The sequence below is a fragment of the Vanacampus margaritifer genome, chromosome 12 (assembly GCF_051991255.1).
Source record: "Vanacampus margaritifer isolate UIUO_Vmar chromosome 12, RoL_Vmar_1.0, whole genome shotgun sequence".
Lineage (NCBI taxonomy): Eukaryota > Metazoa > Chordata > Actinopteri > Syngnathiformes > Syngnathidae > Vanacampus > Vanacampus margaritifer.
The window spans coordinates 19,794,897-19,814,442 of record NC_135443.1 but is presented as its reverse complement, the minus strand read 5'-3'; the positions used below and the strand labels follow the sequence as shown (position 1 = coordinate 19,814,442).

Genomic DNA, 19,546 nt, shown 5'->3' with positions numbered 1-19,546 from the left:
CATCATTTTCGTCAGTTTGACTGGTCACTGTGAATTGTGATATTTACCAAAAAAGAAAAAGGACAGAAAAGCAATCATGTCCTTTGAAAACGACAGCTTTTGTGATCTTGCTCTGGAGAACTCGAGGAAAAGTGCTGCATTCTTTCATACAGACACAATCAACCTGACAAGACTTTTTATATTTAATTACTACCGAGGGTAAGAGCAGTGCACTGAATTATTAACAGCTTTATTTTTAGCTCACCGGCCTCTCCTCTGACACCGGCTTTGCTTTAGATGATGAAATCCGCCTGCAACACACACCAAACTACCTTTAGAAGTTTACTGTTGAGTTTGTGGACTAAACACTCATTAGCTCCACTTCCAGTCCTCTTGGCTCCGCGGGTCCTCAATCAGTCGCCGGCTAATTGGTTTTGCTTTACCCGAGACGCTAAACCTGGCGAAGAGGCGCCCTTTTACACACACAAGATAACGTCATGTCAAAACCGGATGAGCAAATGATTTAAATCCTTCTTTTGTTCAAGGGTTGACTGATCTGGCACCCACACCTCAGGACTAAGCCGCCTTTGCCCCACCCCGCCCCCACCCACCCCTGCAAACCCCCCCCCGCCGCCGTCATCCCTCAGGGGCTTTCGGCACACCCTCTTCAAGTAAAATTGCGCTCTGACAATGCCGCCGTTGTTCAAGTCTGCGTGGGGTACCGGTGGACGAGTGGCACACACTCTCACTGTCGCAAGGCCGGCATCCTTACGTTGGCTCAGGCGTGATCAGTGGTGACAGGTTGGGCTTTTCCCGATCATTCTTCCGGGGCCGAGTCATCGCTACGTCGGGTTGACTTTCGGACCGAGCGAGGCTGAACTTGGATTCACCCGCAACTTGATGTTTTTGCTCTAATCTCAGATGTATCGTATTAGTCACGAGGTGGCCTCGCGATGGAAGGCCTGTCGCTGTAAGATCAGAATCTTGTCGCCAGGTCGTTTGATTGATATATACAGTAAGCTCCGCCCACTGCTGCAAGTGGGATGCAATTGTTAGATGATGTATTTATGCAGGTGCTTTTCTCCGAGGCATCCATTACATCACCTCAAGACAGAAGGGTGAGAAGCGCCGCAATATCTCGTCCTCACCATCTCCGCTCCACTTTGCTGCTGCTTGCTGTCTTTATCTCTGACTCTCATCCTTTCTCATGTACATCCCCATGCCCCCTCCTCACCGGTCTATCCTACGAGCCACCCACCCCCTCTCCACCCCCCGGCTGTCTCCAGCGCTCTGGAGCCGGTAGCAGGTACAGCAGGAGCCCATTAGCGCAGATCCCCCTGCTCTGATTGGATAAGCCGGGAGGAACCGGGAGACTGCCTCTGAATAATTGATGTGCATTGTGCAGACGCCGGACAAGGGGAAACAGACAGATCAGAGAGCAGGAGAGAAGAGTGAGCAAAAAAAGAAAAAGTAAAGAGAGGAGAGGGGAAAGAGGAAGTCATAAAATAGAGTGATAATGTGCAGTAGGCGGCCAAAGCTCAGGGAGTTTCAACAGGAGACACTTTGCGCGGCGACCTGAATGGGATGACGTGCAGGCGTTGTGTTGAGATCGGGGTAAGTAAGTTAAATGTGTCTTTTTGTGCATGAGTGCATGGAGCAAGTTGAACGGGGGCTGACCGAGCATCTTATTTAGCTTGTTTCCGTTACACCTTCTCTATTAGCTTGCTTATTTGTGCCATCTCTGATTTCTCATTGTGGCACATTTGAACTACACTTGGGTGTTCTTGCAAATAAGTCTACAACTATGTGCGTCTACTAAAACCAGGCTAAAAGAGTGGGATCAGGATGGATCAGCTGACCACAGGTTGACCTACATGCCGCCTCGGGGGTCATACTTCTGTCTACGTGCTGTATGAGCACATGTTGGTCCAGGCTTATTCTTCAGCTCCGAGGGTCATGTGATGGAGTGGGCTTGTGGTTACGCTTGGTCAAAAAGGGACACAAATTCACGTTTTGGACAACTTTAGGCGGGAAGAACATTTTTGCATTAAACATGATAGTTTGCAAGGTAAAAAAAAAAAAAGTGTGTTAATTGTGGACCACTTTCAGCAAGATATTTAGCTTATTGGCTTGGACATTATTTTGTGTGCTAAACAGCTGTAATTTACAAATTACATTATGTTGGACTGATCTTATATCTTCGAAAGCAGAAGAATGTGTCAATTTCCATACTTAAACCCTAGAGAACAGGGGTTCTCAATACCATATGGCATTATGGGAAAATAAGCTATGCATGTTTGAAATACAAACATATTTGCGAGTATGTTTAAATGTCTTTAAATACGTTTAAATGTACTCACAAAAAACGTTTGAACGTACTTTCCAGTCAAAAATGTTTACTACACATTGGCAGTTCCACGCTTTCGTAGAATTTAACTTAAAGATATAATACATTTGGATTCACTAGTGATCCTTAGAGAATCAATAATTTTTTTAGTTAATACGAATGCCATTTATTTTAATTATTTTTTGCAATGTTGATGGCCATGGAGTGACCACTTCAATGTGAATTGTTTGAAGCAAAATACCAAATGAGAGTGCAACTGTATAGCTCTGGATTAAAACCCCGTACTTTCAGTTCACACAGTTAATCATCCTTTTTCTTTGATTTGTCATTGTTATTGTGTCTTTTCCGGACATGACTTTCTTCAGGCTCCTGATTGGCTGAAGTAGTCTTAAAGCTGTAGCCTTGTGGTGCCACCTGTTACTTTGGCACGTGTTAGGTGGATTGTCATTGCCAATGTTGAAATAGACATTTGTTTGCTCTGAAATGTTTTGTATTTTGTTATAGAGTAGGCCTTATGGGAGTGATGGCATAAGCATTCTAAAATGCTTTTCTCTTAATGGGGAAGAACACGAAAGGTCGCCTGGGCAATAAAAGCTCCTGTAGGCCATTCAATCAGCGTTTAACCTTAAAGTGGACAAGTTCATTAGCAAACAATAACACAATCTCGCACTGAACCGTGTCGGAAACTATTACACAGCAGCTGAGGGCGGGATGACTTGCAGCACTTCCTGTTTGGAGACACTTTGGGTGACCTCCTGACTCACTTGTGACAGTTTGACGCTGAACTTGTGCAGCTGACGTTGTTTTCGCAGCGGCTTTTATGTGTGAATCATCGCCTCACCCGCCGTCCTCCCACTCAAAGGAAAGGAGCTCAACGTGACGATGTGCGGATTGAGATGGTGATTTCTGCAAGGAGAAACCAATGTCAAGTATTGATAGCTGTGAGGTTGAAACTGTCGTTGCCTCGGGCTATGATGCATCATCTATTCAGCTCATCCCCTCCTGTCTTCTTTGTAATAGCGCGGGAATGTCATCACGTTTTAATCACGGTCTTATGTAATTGCACTTTTTTTCTGTCCCCTTGTGATTTCCTTGAAGGAACAAGCGTGTGGTGGTCATGGAGATAAGTAGCATGTCTACTTATAATTAGCCATGTGATATTTGCTGTAGTGGGAGAGGGGCGGGGGCGCTGTTCATGGATGATAAGAGCTTCTCGTTCACCCTCCATGTGAGGTGTTTTACTCTTCCGGCGTGTCCTGGTGTTTACTTGCTTGGCATACAGACCATTTAATCTATTTTTGTTCACAAGAATCAGATTCCTCCCTTCTGAGTACAGTGTATTCAAGTAAGGCATCACGGTGGTGACGGTGGTTAGCACGTCTGCCTCAAAGTTCTGAGGTTCATGTTTGAATGTAAGCTGTGGCATTTGCATGTTTTCCCCATGCTTCTGTTGGTTTTCTCCAGATACTCTATGAAGACTATGAATTGTTCATGAATGACTACGAATGTTAGTATGAGTTGTAGTTTGTCTATATATGCTGAATATTGCAGGACAGGTATAGAAAATGGTAGATATTTTTGTGACTAATGCGCGTGTGATGATGATTTGTTAAGTGTCACAAAGGTTCTGTGACTCCAATGCTCCAATAAAGTAAAATGAAGCAGTCATTAAATAGAGCAGCCAAATCATGTTTGTGTGCCAGGTAAATATTTAGAATCATGAAAATCAATACTAAAACATTGTAAATCCCTTTTTTCGCCACGCTTGTCATCATGGAGTCTGAGATACTATTTTTTAGTGTCTAGTCAGATGATTCCATAACTAAACCACTGATGCTTGCTTATTAGTCAGTTATCAGATTCATTATTGCCGAATCATTGCTAACCTTTGACAATAGTTAGCTAGAAATAGCAACAATAAACACATGCTGATCTTATTTACTACATTGCTGTGGACGCCTCAGTATCTGTTCTGTATTCTACAGTTTCCACTTGACTGCAGTCGTCTGTTTTCTTGCTGCCCTCAGTCTTCTCTCGATTGAAATGAATCCCTTTTTGTTACTGTTTATTAGTTGTGGATACTGAGGTATAATACTCCACATACTGCATTTTGTTGTAGCAGAACATTTTTTGCCACCCTCAGTCCATTTTTAAATAAAATAAAAATGTTTAGTTTGCTTAGCAAATGGTAGGTGGCATATAATACTACAACGCTAATGTTAGCTTTGACTGTTTCCATGCTATAATTCCTGAAGTTGCAGTACAGTAAATATATATAAAGCAGTCCCCGTTTTTTTGCTGCCCACAGTCTTCTCTCATATAAAATGAGTCTCCCTACCATATGCAGCATAGCATGTGCTGCTAAACACATACGCTAACATTAGCTTAACTTGCTGCTGTTAGCCATAGGTGTTTTAGCATTATACTACAGCCTTTTTTGTTGTCAGTCTCTTCTCGCATAGAATGTGACTCTTTACTACATGAAACATGTCAACTAGAATTGTCAACAATAAACCCACATGCTAAAGTTAGCTTAGCCTGATGCTCTGCTTACCTTCTAATGCGCCATTGTTTTTACCTTGCTGCAGTCATCAGTTTTCTTGCTGGCCTCCTTTTCTTGAATAAACTTTGTCGCCACCCCTTGAGCAACAAGTAAATATGACAGACCCCCAATTTCCACTACTGTTGTCGTTTGTTCTGACTGATGCTTTTAGAGCGGCATGGCTTCTCTTCGCCCACCGCCCCAAACCAAGGCGAGTAGAGCTTAGCGATACGGTGCAGTGGCAAAACGGCATGTTGGGAGCATCAAATTGCTCTGATGCAATCCCTGCACTGCAAACAGTTGCACTGTGTTTGGTTTTCATGCTGATTTGTGTCCCTGTGCCCCGTTTAAAATGTGCAATTTGAACCCCACAGAAACCAGCACCTGCAGGAGATGTCAGACTGACTCAGGTAGAGCTGCTTTCTCTTCCTGGCTGCAGCATCTCTTGCCTTGTCACATAAACATACATACCCGGGTGGGGAGGGTGTCCGCCCACTCCCTCCATCGCCACCTGTTCTCTGTCTAGCATCCCTCCATCCATCCTCTTCCCCCCCTCTGTGCGCTCATGTCTGTTGTCCTGCCAGAGGTCACTGATGAAATTCTCTTCAAAGGTCCTACCAATGCAATAAAATGCTTTTTTTTTGGACTGCACATCTTTGCAAGTCTTTAAAAGGTGTTAGTGGTTTCATTCCAATCCTTGTTTCTGACAGCTGTTCAATTTGATGGCTGAACAGAGAGGAGGCGGGGCAGGATGAGGGCGGGGGCATCACTGCTTAAATGGCTTCCATCACATTCCCGCAAAAAGCATGACTCCCCCCTCCCTCATCCATGGGGTTTTATTATCCCTCCATTTTACATAATATTTAGCGCCCACACGGCGTAAATTTACCTGCCAGTGTTTTTACGGATGTTTCCTTTAATCATCCCACACATTGTCTCTCAGGGCTGCTTTGTTTGTTGCTGCACATTTTCCATGTAGTCTTTTTGCTCTTTTGTCTGTGTTTATCAGCACAAATACAATAGGGCCGCATGCACTTGTACGTGTTTTTGTTATCAAAGCTCATCACGAGCGCGGTGAAAAATAGTGTAAATGGAGTCAAGGTGCGAGCACAGGCGCTGCTGCACTGGCGATAAGAGTGGTGCAGACAGTATGTGCATACTGTTAGTGTATTAAGCTAATGCACTGAAGCGGATTAACTCTTTCATACTTAGATTCAGGTTTCTGTCCAGCCCAGTTACTGGCATGTCCCAGCTAATGCAATTTTGTTTTGGAATACAGTAACTCTGTACACATGTGCACATACAAGTATTTTTAATGTTTTGTTTTTTTTAAAGAAAATTTAAAACACAACTGTACCATTATTAGTACTTTAAATGTATTTGCAGGCTGTCATGTGCATGCCAGGACAACAGGTAGCGCTGTGAACCCAAACGGTAAGGCTATTTTAATCTGCGAATGAAATTGATGCGTGCAATGTTACGCAATAATATGAACATTGCAGTTAAACCAAATAAATAAATAAATAAAATATATGAAGTCAAATAAAAAAATTACAAAATGTTTTTTTTTAAACCTTACCTTTTAAACAAACATTTTTGGTCAAATACATTAAATGAATGTAGTTCCATTACATTTTGAAGGGGGAAAATGTAAAAAATCAGAATAAATGTAAAATCCATTTAAAACAATTAAATATCTGAATATGCGTGATGTATAGTTGCTCATTTGAGTAGTTTTTCTTCATATTTTTATTTGGGGGGGGGGTCATTCCAAATTGAAATTAAGGAAAATTGTAGCTATGGAAGAGAAAGGCAACTAACTGTAAGGTCACCTTGAATATGAATTTCTCCATTCTGCTTTGCAAATCTACGTATATAAATGTATGTGATGTGTAATGTGCCTGTATGGCACCCTGACTAATTATACATTTCTCGTGAGGCTCAACCTAAAGAAGCAGTTTCACCTCCCGTCCTTCAGTATACAGATTTCATGTGGCAGATTTTGCATTTTACTTGCAACTTATTTACTTTAAATTGCATATGTGCAATTGAAGTAGCAAATGTAGAAGGCAGTTGAACAGAGTTCAGTCATTATTTCTTTGGGTTTATTGTCATACAAAATACACTTTTATTAGTTATAAAGGCCTGAGACAATTTATTTCCCCCCTGTGCTCCTCACGTTGAAGCGAATCAATCTCAGATGTGTTGTCATGTGTTCGAATGCATCACGCTAACTTGAGCAAAAGTCTCCGATTGCGAGCCAGAGATAAGTGCTGCCTGTTATGTTTGTGCAAAGGCATTTCCTCTGTGACGTAAATCAGGACTGCAGAGAAGAAAATTGCATTGTCAAGTCGAGCCAATGTTTATATGACATTCTTGACATTGTATAATCAGCATTTTACAGCAAGTTTTGATGTCGCTTACTACAGTGATGAAATCACAGTTTCACCGGAGTTGCTATTCGATCCTAGAGGTGTGCAACAAACGGAGCGAGTGGAACAGAAATCCTGAAATTCAAGTCTCGCTACGTCAGGAGACAATCTATTCCCACATCTCTCTTGTTGCTCTGTTTACTCACAGTGAGCAAACCTTTACCCATGTACACAATTGTGAATCAGCCTCAGAAAATGATATTTACATTTGCACCGCCATGCCGTCGTCCCCTCATTACACAATCGGTCTCACTCTTCTCATTTACTTTTCTTACTTTTATAAGGAAAGGCCAAGCACTGTGGAGTTGTCATCTTGAATTCATAAGTAACAGTTGTAACTGCATCTGGTCGAGAATCAATATCCATAAAGGAATTTGTTTATGGGTTATTTTTATAAAACATTTCAAATAAACAGTTTCCTCGGTCGGTATGTGTTCTTCCACTGCTCTGTTGCTTCTGTTTCTGTTTACTGTAAATCCTACCATTCTGTACAGACACTGTTTTTGCAGTCTTGGACTGGCTATATATCAGTTATGAAATATCGTACTGCTGATAAGAATCAGAATCATATTTATTGGCCACAATCACAACCCGCACAAGAAACAAAAATGACCAAAAGAGGGAGACAGAATGGGAAGCCTGTCAGGTCGCTATCAGCGCCCCGAGTTTCTTAGATGAGATAAGAGGACGAGGGGGTAAAAAACAAGACTCATCCTCTGCTCCTTTAAAGAGTGGTTGCATGAACCTGAAAAAAAAGTCTGTGACGTCATTCAATGAGTGTTATTATCATAACCTGATCTGCAGCTCTACCCGATTTGTCGGGAAGGTGGTTCATGGGGCTTTGTTGCTGACTTGATTTTATTTTATTTTATTTTTATAATTTTTTTTTTTTTTGGGGGGGGGGGGCATAAAGTTGGATCTGCAGATCTAACCAATTGGTGCAGCAACACTATTTGGAAAAAACTGCAATGTTGCTTAAAATGCAGAATTTGAGCGTTAGAGCTACTTTGGATAGTCAGATCTGTGAACCTTTATACCAGCTTTCGTCATTGAAAACATAGAAAAGGACAGCAATGTGTAAAATAAATTCAGTTCTGCTTTTCTAGAGCCGTGTCATCACACGACGGCAAATATTGCCGATCATAGTCAAGTATTTTTTCCAAATGACACAAAGCCTCACTTCGTTCAATGTATGCTTGTTGTATCATTTCAATCATATTGTTGCCAGAAGTGAAAAACACTTCAGAGTCTAAAGATTTTGTTGATGTGGAAATTCACTACCCCAGTAGTCTTTCTTAAAAGTGAAGCTGGCCTTTAAATTATGGGCTATGAAAATAACTATTATGATAATATTAACATTGTAAGTTGTTGTTTTGTAGCATAACATTAACTTAACCAAATCTCTTTGTTGCAATGTGGGTGTGAATGTCACCACACTATATGAGGACGTGGTGTTGGCAGGGCTTTTAACACCGGCGACTGGGAGGTGAAGACAAGGCCACACACTGTCCTAACCCCTCACTAAATATGCATGTCACCCCACAGCGGACCCCTCACTCCGTTCTGAATGACTCGCAGCCTTCGTCGTCGCAAAAGCTATGAGTCACCGCCCCTCTCCTCTCAGCCAGAGCGTCAGTAGCGATGGCTCGCAGCTGACGTTTAAGTCTAAATGGTGGGTTAGCATCTTGAAAAGTCAGCGGCCGAGTGTGGAGGTGGTGATTTAGTGGAGAGATAAGCTGCGCGTAATAGCAGGGTGGAATAATTCCTCCTAAACGAGAAGGCTTGGCGCTCTCCGCCCACAGAGACAAAGAACACTTTCTTCCTTTCTGTCCTGTTTCCCTTTCTGTTTTGGTTGTTGCCCGCTTAAGGTGCTCATTTGCTTATTTTATACACAATGTTGGCTTGAACCACTTTGTGCAATCAGCAATTCAGTTTGAGCCTATAACGACAAGATGATTGACATAATAGTGAAATAATGCAAAGGCGAGAAAAAATAATTTTAATTTAAAAATTGACACAAGGGTAACAGAATTTAAAAAAATGTTTTAGAAAAAGTTTATATATTAAAATGTTTATGTATTTGTATTTGGTTACGTATATACATGTTTACAATTTTGCACTTATCATTCATTCTTAAATTGTATTTATTTTTGGCCAAATTCTATAATGCTTTTGAGGGCATCACATTTAGGTAAGAGTCTATTTAAAGGTGCAGACCACAGAATTTGGTTTTTTGATGTCATTAAAGCGTAGCATAATACTACCGAACAGTATTTTGAGTCAGGCTGCCCTCTAGAGGCTTGAGCAAGATGACAAGTCATGTAGTACTACACTTAAACCCAGGCCGTGGCAGTGCATTCTGGGAGTCTTAACACATATGTCGTGTCCGTCTGTGTGTGTGTTGTCCTTGCAGCCCTGCTGTCGTCGTGGTGCGAGGAGCTGGGTCGTCTGCTCCTGCTGCGTCACCAGAAGAACAGGCAGAACGAATCGCAGGGGAAAGTGCCCATGCAGCCCAGCATAAACAGCATGAAGGCCGGCCTCACGCACAGGTCAGTGTGCCTACCTGACCGGTTGTCTCAAATAAATAAAGTGAGGTGTTTAAAAAAGTCCATTATGCTCACTTTTGAGTGACAATGGTATTAAAAATATGTATTATTGTTATTGTACCTAAAGGATATAGAGAGGATAGATGGTATAAATTTGGCTGGCGATATAGATTCTGTCTCTCCCGACCAATCGCGATAACGCGCTTGTTGATGATGTCATCTGCCTCAGTGTAAAAATGGCTTCCAGCATGTCGCACTACAAAGAAACACTCTTAGCTAATGTTAATCCAAATAACTCGTTGCAGCTCTGCTTACCTTTTGGCTTCTCTTGTCCAGCAGCCAGACTCCAACTGTCTCTTGAAAGTGGCTCTGGAATTTCACCCAGCCAAGTTTGTCATATCAACATGAAAAACATTCAAAAGTTTTTCATAAATATGAACATTTTAGATTAAAAATATTCAGAGCAGCTGTTGGTATGATCTACTGATGTTCTAGACCAGTGGTTCTCAACCTTTTTTCACTGACAAACCCCTTGTGAAATATTTTTTCAGCCAAGTACCCCCTAACCAGCGCAATGCATTTCTAATTGAAGGAAAAAATGTGCCATCATTGTCTGATTTAATAAACTTTGGAACTCTTATTTGTATTTATGTGGTCTCTTGAACTATTTGGAAATAAAAAGAGATAACTAATAAATAAATAAATAAAGATTTGTACACATACAGACTATTATCAACATAAAGTGTCATCTTTTGGGATCATAGTAAAGCTCTGTTCTCAAAAAGAAATAAAAAACAAAATTTTAAATAAAGTTTTCAAGTCACTCTAGGTGGCATATGACAAGTTGGGTCAAACCATTCTGGTATGGGGGTGATGCTGTTTTTTTAGGATACTGATATTGAATAGCCTACAATATAAAATTAATCTTATGAATTGATATTGTTCTGAAATATTTACATATATTTCTTAAATCTCACGTACCCCCAGGAGTGTTTTCACATACCCCCAAGCGGTACACGTACCCCCGTTTGAGAACCACTGTTCTAGACCACTGCAACAAAAACATTGTGAAATCAATATATTTTTTCCAATACAGATTATTATCTTTGTAAAGGCAGATTAAAATAAAATTTAAAAAAATCCAGCTCTTGTATTGGCTTTCATTAGTTTGTGCAGGTCTACCTAATCAAGTGTCCAGTGAGTATTTTCTTGGAAACACATCCAATGCTTTGTTTTATTAATTCTGTTTGTGTCTGTTGTCTTTTTCTACCATTTTCAACATCTGTTTTGTATTTTTCAAAGCAAGTGTTTGTCTCTGTTGGTTTTTCGACCACAGTTCGCAGCTGTACTTATTTACTTACTTATTCCACAATGACAACTTCCAACAAAACTTTTAAAACAACTTTTAGTGGCCAATAGTTGTTTCTCAACATTGCACTTTCTTATTTTTGACATGATTTGTTCTTGCAAATTTGGCTTGGTCATTAAAGTGGACTCAACTTCATTGTGGCGTCTTCCAGGAAGGACTTCATTAAACTATTCTGTTGAATTTAGTGCTTATGTAGTCTTCAAGGACACACAGGATTTGCATTTTTTGAAGTGCAGGCAGAATTACTTTGAAGGGTGCTGAGCACATTTAAGGAGGGGTGGGATGAGGGGGGACCAGCAGGGAAGACTTAAGTAATGTTTTTGGAGAACATGGTGTGCTCATGACACTAAATCAAACAGGAGGGTTGAAGTAAAAACACACATAAAAAGAAAAGAAAGACAGCCGCAGTTCGCCAAGATTCCTGCTTGGGGTCTGAGGAGGATCTTTGGTATAATGTTGTTCCTGTTGGAGGAAATATTGAACATGTCATTTATCCCGATCTCTAACCTCGGAGAGAAAACAAGCTGCCGTCCAAAAATAGCAGCTTCTCCTGCACCCTTCGCTTGGCCACTTGCCTCTTCCCATCTGGATGTTTATTGTATGGAACCCGGTGCTCAGATTGTTTTGGATGGGAATGCCTCACATTCCGATCCATCGGGACAAATCAGAGGCTTTTTTTCAACAAGTCGTCATGTTGAGCTTTTTCATTTTGAAGGGAGGTGTTTGCGCATGGGCACATACTCCGGTGCTGAGACCATGTTGTGAAAGGGAACTTTTTGTTGCCCGACACTTGGCACCGCGTCCAAAGCGATTGCCTTTTTTGGGTAGATGTGTTCCTCTGCCGACACTCTATTGGCTAGCTCCTGTGTGTGTTGAAAGTGAGAGTAACATTAGGTTTGTGTTATCATCTATTCTCCAGCGATGGCTCCTTTCCCTACGACTCTGTCCCCTGGCAACAAAACACTAACCAGCCCCCTGGGTCATTGTCTGTGGTTACAACAGTGTGGGGCGTCACCAACACATCACAGAGCCAGGTAGGTCCCTAGCATATTCGCATATACGTATCGCTTCTTCAGTTTGGTCTGCTTTAACAAACACGTGATTTCCTTTTGACTCGATCTAGGTTCTGGGGAACCCGATGGCCAACAGCAATAACCCCATGAATCCCGGGGGTAACCCCATGGCGTCGGGTATGTCGGCCAGCGCAGGGGGACTCAACTCTCCCCAGTTCAGCTCCCAGCAACAGCAGTTCCCCAGCAAAGGAGGCTCCAACCAGCAGTACATGCAGCAGGGGATGTATAGTAGGCCCGCATACCCCGGAGGCCCTGGAGGATACAGCAGCAGGTAAGAAAGAGGGTGAATCCCATCCATTTGACATGAGGGCCTGCGGGAGCAATTGATCCCGCCCGCCACACAAAACAAAGAAATCCTTAGGTGGACTGTTACTAACAAAAGTCTTTTTTATTTATTATTATTATCAAGACACCCCCCCCACACACACACACACACACACACACAAATGCTTATATATATTTTTATATGTATTTTGTAATTCAAATAAAATATATTGTTTAGTTTTTTTAAACAGTATTCATTTAAAAGAAAATTATGAAAAGTCCACACACAAATGCCCATATTTTATTTTATAATTATTAGTATTTTTATTTAATTACATTTTAATGACAAATGTTTTTGTTTATTTTTTAAATTAAATTATGAAAAGTCCCAAAATATACACCTTATAAATAATCATATATTTTTCATTCTATATTTTTAATAAATTAGCAAGTTAAAAAAAATAGCATTTAACCCACAAATGCACATATATATTAATAATTTGATTAATTGTAAAATGTCCACGGTTATTTCACACACAGTTGCATATAAATAACTTTATTCATTACTCATTCTAATAAATTAGAGTAAATTTGTTTTTAAATTATGTATTTAATAATGTACAGTTCAATTACAAAAAGTCTAAAGTCATTTGAGCAGCAAATACCTGTAATTTTAAAATAGAATTATTAAATTAAAATACGGTGATATACTGATGCTCTTGTATTATTATTTTTTTAAATCAAAATAAATTATAAAAGACCCTAAATATCTAACCTATAACTTCTTAATGAATTTTATCTTATATATTTAAATTTTCATTATATTTTTGTAATAAAAAATTGTGTATCCCATAAATTTGTATAATATAAATTATGAAATTTTAAAACTTAAAGTTAAAAAAATGCATAACTTTTAAAATTATTGTTTTAAATGTGTGTTTTTTTTAATTATTAAATGAAGTTCCCCCAAAAGTTTCTAAACACATATTTATTTATTTATTTTTGCATATTGGATTCTATATTTTCATAAATGTTCATGTCCCTTAGAGGACTTAATCAAAACCGAAATGGCCCCTAAAGTAAACGTCTCCCTACCTGACTCTCACACACACCTTTTCCTACAGTTACTCTGGAGGCCCCAATCCGCCCCCTGGAGGTATGGGCATGGCCTCCCACACGCGTCCATCCGGCGACTTCACGCAGCCGGCTGCAGCGGCCGCTGCTGCCGCCGTCGCTGCGGCTGCTGCTACGGCGACTGCCACGGCAACAGCCACCGTGGCGGCGCTACAGGAGACGCAGAATAAAGATATGAATCAGTATGGACAGGTACACTTCTCTGAACATGCAACCAGTGACACACAAGGCCCGTTCCACCAAGCAGTATGGTATGGTTGGATTTGAGCCAAAATAATTTGCATATAGTTACTCCTTTCTACCTTAGCTTTAAGTCATTTAAGGCTGATTGATTTTAATAAAAGATGAATTTATTGTTCTTTTTTTGCTGTGAGCTAGTCTACTTTTTTAATTCCTATGGCATTTATGTTATGAGGGCTCCTTCAAAAAATGTTGTCCCTATAAGGGGTCCCTGAATCCAAAAATTTGAGAACCCCCAACCATAGTCGACCTAACTGCTTTCTGGAAGCATAGCTTGATACATACAGGTAGCTATTCTCCAAACAAATGGTCAAGACGCTGAAGCCTTCTGTTCTTGCCTCCAGATGTGTTCATCCTTCCAAATGGGTCCCGCTCAGGGCTACAATAGTCAGTTCATGAACCAGCCAGGCCCACGAGGACCCCCCGGAGGGATGAATCCTGCCAGCATGGGTTCAGGGATGAGCAACCCTAACATGAGCGGGCCTCCCATAGGCATGACTCAGGCCCGGACCCCCGGAATGGGACCTTTCGGAGCTCACGGCCAGCGGATGCCCCAGCAGGGCTACCCGGGAGGACCTCGGCAAGGCATCCCCATGCAGGGGATAAAGCGGCCATATCCTGGCGAGGTGAGTGGCCGTGGTTATTTTACGCAACTTTTTCCACAACATAGGGGTTCATTGAGTACTCATTGCTTGAATGTCCCTCCCTAGGCCGGGTACGGAGGTCAGTATGGACCGAACAGTCAGTTTCCGCCACAGCAGGGACAGTACCCGACTCCCAACGCTTCTAGACCCTTGCCTTCGCCCAACTACCCGGGGCAGAGGATGCCCGGGCAGCAGGGGCAAGGACAGTACCCACCTGGCATGCCCATGGGCCAGTACTACAAGGTCTGATTCACATCTGCCCATGGTCAATGTCAGCAAGGGATGATCTTCATTTAAAATGTATCAATATTTATTTTGCAGCAAGAGCCATTTAACGGGCAAAACACCAACTTCTCGGGTGGCGGCTACTCATACGGGCAAGGAAATGGGGTAAGCTCTGACTCACTGTCTGAATTATGCAGGTTTATGAATGCATTTAAACTCATATTTGTTTGCTTTCCTCTTCAAGCCCCCCAGGCCTGGTAACTATCCCCACTCGCCAGTACCTGGCAACCCCACGCCACCCATGACGCCCGGAAGTAGTATCCCTCCGTACCTGTCGCCAAACCAGGACGTGAAGCCCCCGTTTCCACCTGACATGAAACCAAATATGACGGCACTTGCTCCTTGTGAGTACAATAATTTATTGTCTTTTCAATGGTGTTAATGAATATATTTTTTAAATCTATAGCTACGGCTGCTCGATTATTAAGTAAATTTGAATCACGATTATTTTTATAATAATAGAAATTACAATTAGGACGATCATTTATTTTTGGGTACAAAACAAGAAAATGTTTAAACGTAAAAATTATTAAAACAAATACAAAGAATTTGAAACACTATAATTATGCAAGTTCCTTTTGGATGAAACAAAATGTATTAAATTAGTTAGTTTTAAATTTAAAAAGGTGCAAATGTATACATTTAAACTATTCAAAATTAGTATTAATAATCTTTTTTTGAATTATGCTGATTTTTGTAATTGTGGAGTGTTACAATTGAAATTGTAATTGAATTTTCGATTAATTGCACAGCCGTATCTATAACTTTAATTATAAAATAAATATTTAGGAAAAGTCAACTTCTCACCAACCAATGTTGTTGTTTTTTTTGTCTCCTAGCGATTAGCAACGAGGAGCTGCGGCTGACATTCCCGGTCAGAGACGGCGTAGTGCTGGAGCCGTTCCGCCTGGAGCATAACCTGGCTGTCAGCAACCACGTCTTCCACCTGCGGCCCTCCGTCCACCAGACCCTCATGTGGAGGTAACGAAATCCACCTTAAAACTATCTAGATGGGAGGAGTTAGCCCTTTTTTTCCAGTTGATTTTTGGCAAAAGGACAGGAGTTGAGCATTTCAGTTTCTAACATGCGCTAAAATGATAACTAAATGTAACATCGTGTTAAAATGCTACTGAATGGTAAACATGTTAACCAGATGTCCTAATAAATATCTCCCTTAATGGAAGTTGACAAAAGAGTGACATATTGGAAAATCCCTCATCACGGGCTTTAATTTTAGTTATGACTCGATGTGGAATGTTGGAAATTTATTTTTGGGCCTCTATACTTGAGGTAGTTCTGATCTGTAAAAAACAGACACATTTATATATTATTTTATATTATATTTATGTGCATAAGAGTGAAAAATACGTAACGGATGAAGCTGAATCTGATGAAAACTTTATCAAAGGTTAAAAATATTGCAAACCCCGTCTACTTTGCAGGTCAGACCTTGAGCTGCAGTTCAAGTGCTACCACCACGAGGACAGGCAGATGAACACCAACTGGCCGGCGTCGGTCCAGGTCAGCGTCAACGCCACGCCTCTCACCATCGAACGGGGCGACAACAAGACCTCCCACAAGCCCTTGCACCTGAAACACGTGTGCCAGCCGGGCAGGAACACCATCCAGATCACCGTCACCGCCTGTTGCTGCGTGAGTGCGGCTCGCTTTTTAGCGGGACACAAACATCAGTTGGTGTGAGGATTCGAGTTTAATAGACATGCGTTTGTTTGTGTGTATTGCTTTGCAGTCGCATCTGTTTGTGCTGCAGCTGGTCCACAGGCCATCTGTGCGCTCCGTCCTCCAGGGGCTCCTAAAGAAGAGGCTCCTTCCTGCGGAACACTGCATCACCAAAAGTACGCCGCCGTGTGTTAATATCTCAATTACCCTCGACACCTGCTGCGGTTTACGCTTTCATTGCATTTATTTATTTTTTTGCTACCTGGGCTTACCTGACTTCAGCCGCTTCTTAATGCCACCATGACCATGTCACAATGCTTAACTAGTGTTCTGCTAGTCAATGTTGGCTGTGACAACTTTTGTTAAGTGAAGGCCTGTGAGGACAAATTTTTAATTTGGTCATCATTAGCCAGCAATACGGATTCTGAATGTCCTTGGTAGATTAGTTCCACACGGAAACATAATATATTGAAATCTGATTGGATGAGAAAAAAACATCATTGCATACTGGAAACAGTGCAGCTAAGAGAAGTGCTATGAAATAAATACAATGAAGCAAATATTCAAATTCATGTTATCTCTTTTGCAGTCAAGAGGAACTTCAGCAGCGTGGCGGCCTCGGCGGGCAGCACCACTCTCAACGGGGAGGACGGCGTGGAGCAGACGGCCATCAAAGTGTCGCTCAAGTGTCCCATCACCTTCCGCCGCATCCAGCTGCCCGCACGAGGGCACGACTGCAAACACGTGCAGGTTTGGAGACATCAAAAAAGCTGTTTGTTGAAATTAATTCATTTATTTAAATAAGTGATCATGATATCTTTTTTGGCGTCTGCAGTGTTTCGACCTGGAATCTTACCTGCAGCTAAACTGTGAGAGAGGCACATGGAGGTGTCCTGTTTGCAAGTAAGTCAACATGTTTTCACATTTAAAGCATACTGTATATACTCAAATTAGTGGCCTCTCTATTAGTAACAGGGTCAAGACAAAAAAAAAAAAACTGTCCAAAAAAAAATGGTCTTTAACTTTAATTTTCTTGTCTCACCTATTGTTCACACACAGACTTTGAATTTTGTGCTTGCCTGCTAAGTCCAATTATACTCTTTACCTATAGACTGATGTGGTCACCCCACAATGTTGTCTTTATGTTCCAGGGAACTATTAGTTCCGCCCTGTCTGCCTTAATTCTTGTAAGATTTTCTCTTAAACATAATTTTTACTGTATATTTATTTTTATCATGTTTGCCTCCTTTCAGTAAAACAGCATTACTAGAAGGTCTCGAAGTTGATCAGTACATGTGGGGGATCCTCAATGCCATCCAAAAGTGAGTTTGAATGTGAAACATCCTACGCCATGTTAAGTATGTGTCCCGAACTAACACGCTTCAATTCGCCCCTCAACAGTTCAGAGTTCGAGGAGGTCACGATTGACCCGACGTGCAGCTGGCGGCCCGTGGCCATCAAGTCTGAGCTGCACATCAAAGAGGACCCCGACGGACCGCTGGCTAAGCGCTTCAAGACCATGAGCCCGAGTCAGATGACCATGCCCAACGTGATGGAGATGATCGCACAGCTAGGGCCTGGAAGCGGGCCAGGGGCCGGCCACGGTCCTGGACCCGGGCCCAGCCCTTATCCCCCTCACCACCCCGGCCAACATGCCAGTGGAAATGGAGGAGATTACCCGGGTGCAGGTAATGAAAAAGCGCTGGTACCTGCTGCTTGGATGAATAACACCACAAGTGGCATCACGAGAGAGAGTTTGATGTGGCATTCCAGAATGCTGGGAAAGTTGTCCGTTTCTGACCTCAACTTTCCTGAGATGCCCACAAAGATTCACTACAAGAACATATAAACATAATTAACCCATTCAAACCCAAAAACATATAAATACGTTTTTTTAATACTTTGTCCCTCACTCCCCAAAACATATTTATGCGTTAAAAAAAATAAAAAATAAAATTTAAAGCTAGAAAATACAAAAGGCTTTAATGCAGCTTCTGACCTGAAAAGGTCACTTAAAGCAATGGTAGTTATTACAAAAAAAACGGCCAGCAGGTGGCAGCAGAGTATATGAGATTAGCCAGGGCCATGTTGCAACAAGCTTTTTGCAACAGTTTGTGAATAATGATGTAACTTAGCTATATTCTAATGCTAATTGCTGCAAAACGGAAACAGATACAAATGTACTTTTTTTTCTGATGAAAGAAGAGACTCTAATCTTTCTTTTGGTAGGTGTTTCCTTGTTTCTTTAGCAATAGAACACAATATTCTGTGGGCCTTGCAAAATCAATCAAAATCCAGCAAAACAGCCGGTAGCAAGGGGGTTGCTTCAGTGAAAATGCCTGGGAGTGAATGAGTTAACTATTTACTCAAAGTTTCAAATCAGGCTTACTTAAATATTTTACCCCATTCTCACTCCTAAATGTCTGAAAAGCATCCATACTTTCATTCTTGGGATGAGATAATGATGCATGGCTCCCGCAGCACTTCTCAGACAGTTAAGCATTAAAGAGAGTTAATATATATGTTCTCAAGCTATTCAACACTTTAAAAGGTTAATAATTGAAATAACAGATGACATGGCAACGGACCTGTATCATTTTCTTGGGGGGCGGGGATTACCATACTTACACATAGTAGGTTTCTGCCCGACAATGATGATATGCAATCGCTATGCAGTACAACCACAAAAGTCAAACTTCCAAGTTATTCTAATGTCATGCATTGTCATCTACTGACGTTTTATTGCTAATTCCACAGTATAAATGTCATGAGGTCACTAAAACGGTTTGTTTTTGGTCTTTGAAGGCAACCCTTACCACAGCCAAGGGAACTTTGACTTCCCTCACGGGAATCCATCTGGAGGCGGCGGCGGAGGAGGAGGTCCACCGATGAGTGACTTCATCCATGGCCCGCAACTTTCCCACCCACCAGATGGGCCTAGTGGTCTTCTGCCCCAGGACAAGCCCCTCAACCACGGCATGAACGACACGGTAATGATACTTTGGATAAAT

General features: G+C 41.5%; 1 protein-coding gene across 6 annotated transcripts in view; it reads left to right on the top strand.

Annotated features, from left to right (window-relative positions):
- Nucleotides 1-19,546, top strand: part of zmiz1a (zinc finger, MIZ-type containing 1a) — a 151,372-nt gene that overhangs the window by 128,849 nt on the left and 2,977 nt on the right. For 5 of the 6 annotated variants that reach the window (XM_077581228.1, XM_077581225.1, XM_077581226.1 and 2 more), the window contains 17 exons: nucleotides 5,243-5,278; nucleotides 9,714-9,849; nucleotides 12,135-12,249; nucleotides 12,339-12,559; nucleotides 13,677-13,878; nucleotides 14,271-14,552; nucleotides 14,637-14,813; nucleotides 14,892-14,960; nucleotides 15,040-15,199; nucleotides 15,695-15,836; nucleotides 16,298-16,508; nucleotides 16,606-16,711; nucleotides 17,125-17,285; nucleotides 17,371-17,438; nucleotides 17,789-17,857; nucleotides 17,937-18,223; nucleotides 19,341-19,525. In XM_077581228.1, the coding sequence (XP_077437354.1) occupies nucleotides 5,243-5,278; nucleotides 9,714-9,849; nucleotides 12,135-12,249; nucleotides 12,339-12,559; nucleotides 13,677-13,878; nucleotides 14,271-14,552; nucleotides 14,637-14,813; nucleotides 14,892-14,960; nucleotides 15,040-15,199; nucleotides 15,695-15,836; nucleotides 16,298-16,508; nucleotides 16,606-16,711; nucleotides 17,125-17,285; nucleotides 17,371-17,438; nucleotides 17,789-17,857; nucleotides 17,937-18,223; nucleotides 19,341-19,525 (2,627 nt within the window). The remainder of the gene's footprint in view (nucleotides 1-5,242; nucleotides 5,279-9,713; nucleotides 9,850-12,134; nucleotides 12,250-12,338; nucleotides 12,560-13,676; nucleotides 13,879-14,270; nucleotides 14,553-14,636; nucleotides 14,814-14,891; nucleotides 14,961-15,039; nucleotides 15,200-15,694; nucleotides 15,837-16,297; nucleotides 16,509-16,605; nucleotides 16,712-17,124; nucleotides 17,286-17,370; nucleotides 17,439-17,788; nucleotides 17,858-17,936; nucleotides 18,224-19,340; nucleotides 19,526-19,546) is intronic. The other variant, XM_077581230.1, reaches the window with a different exon arrangement.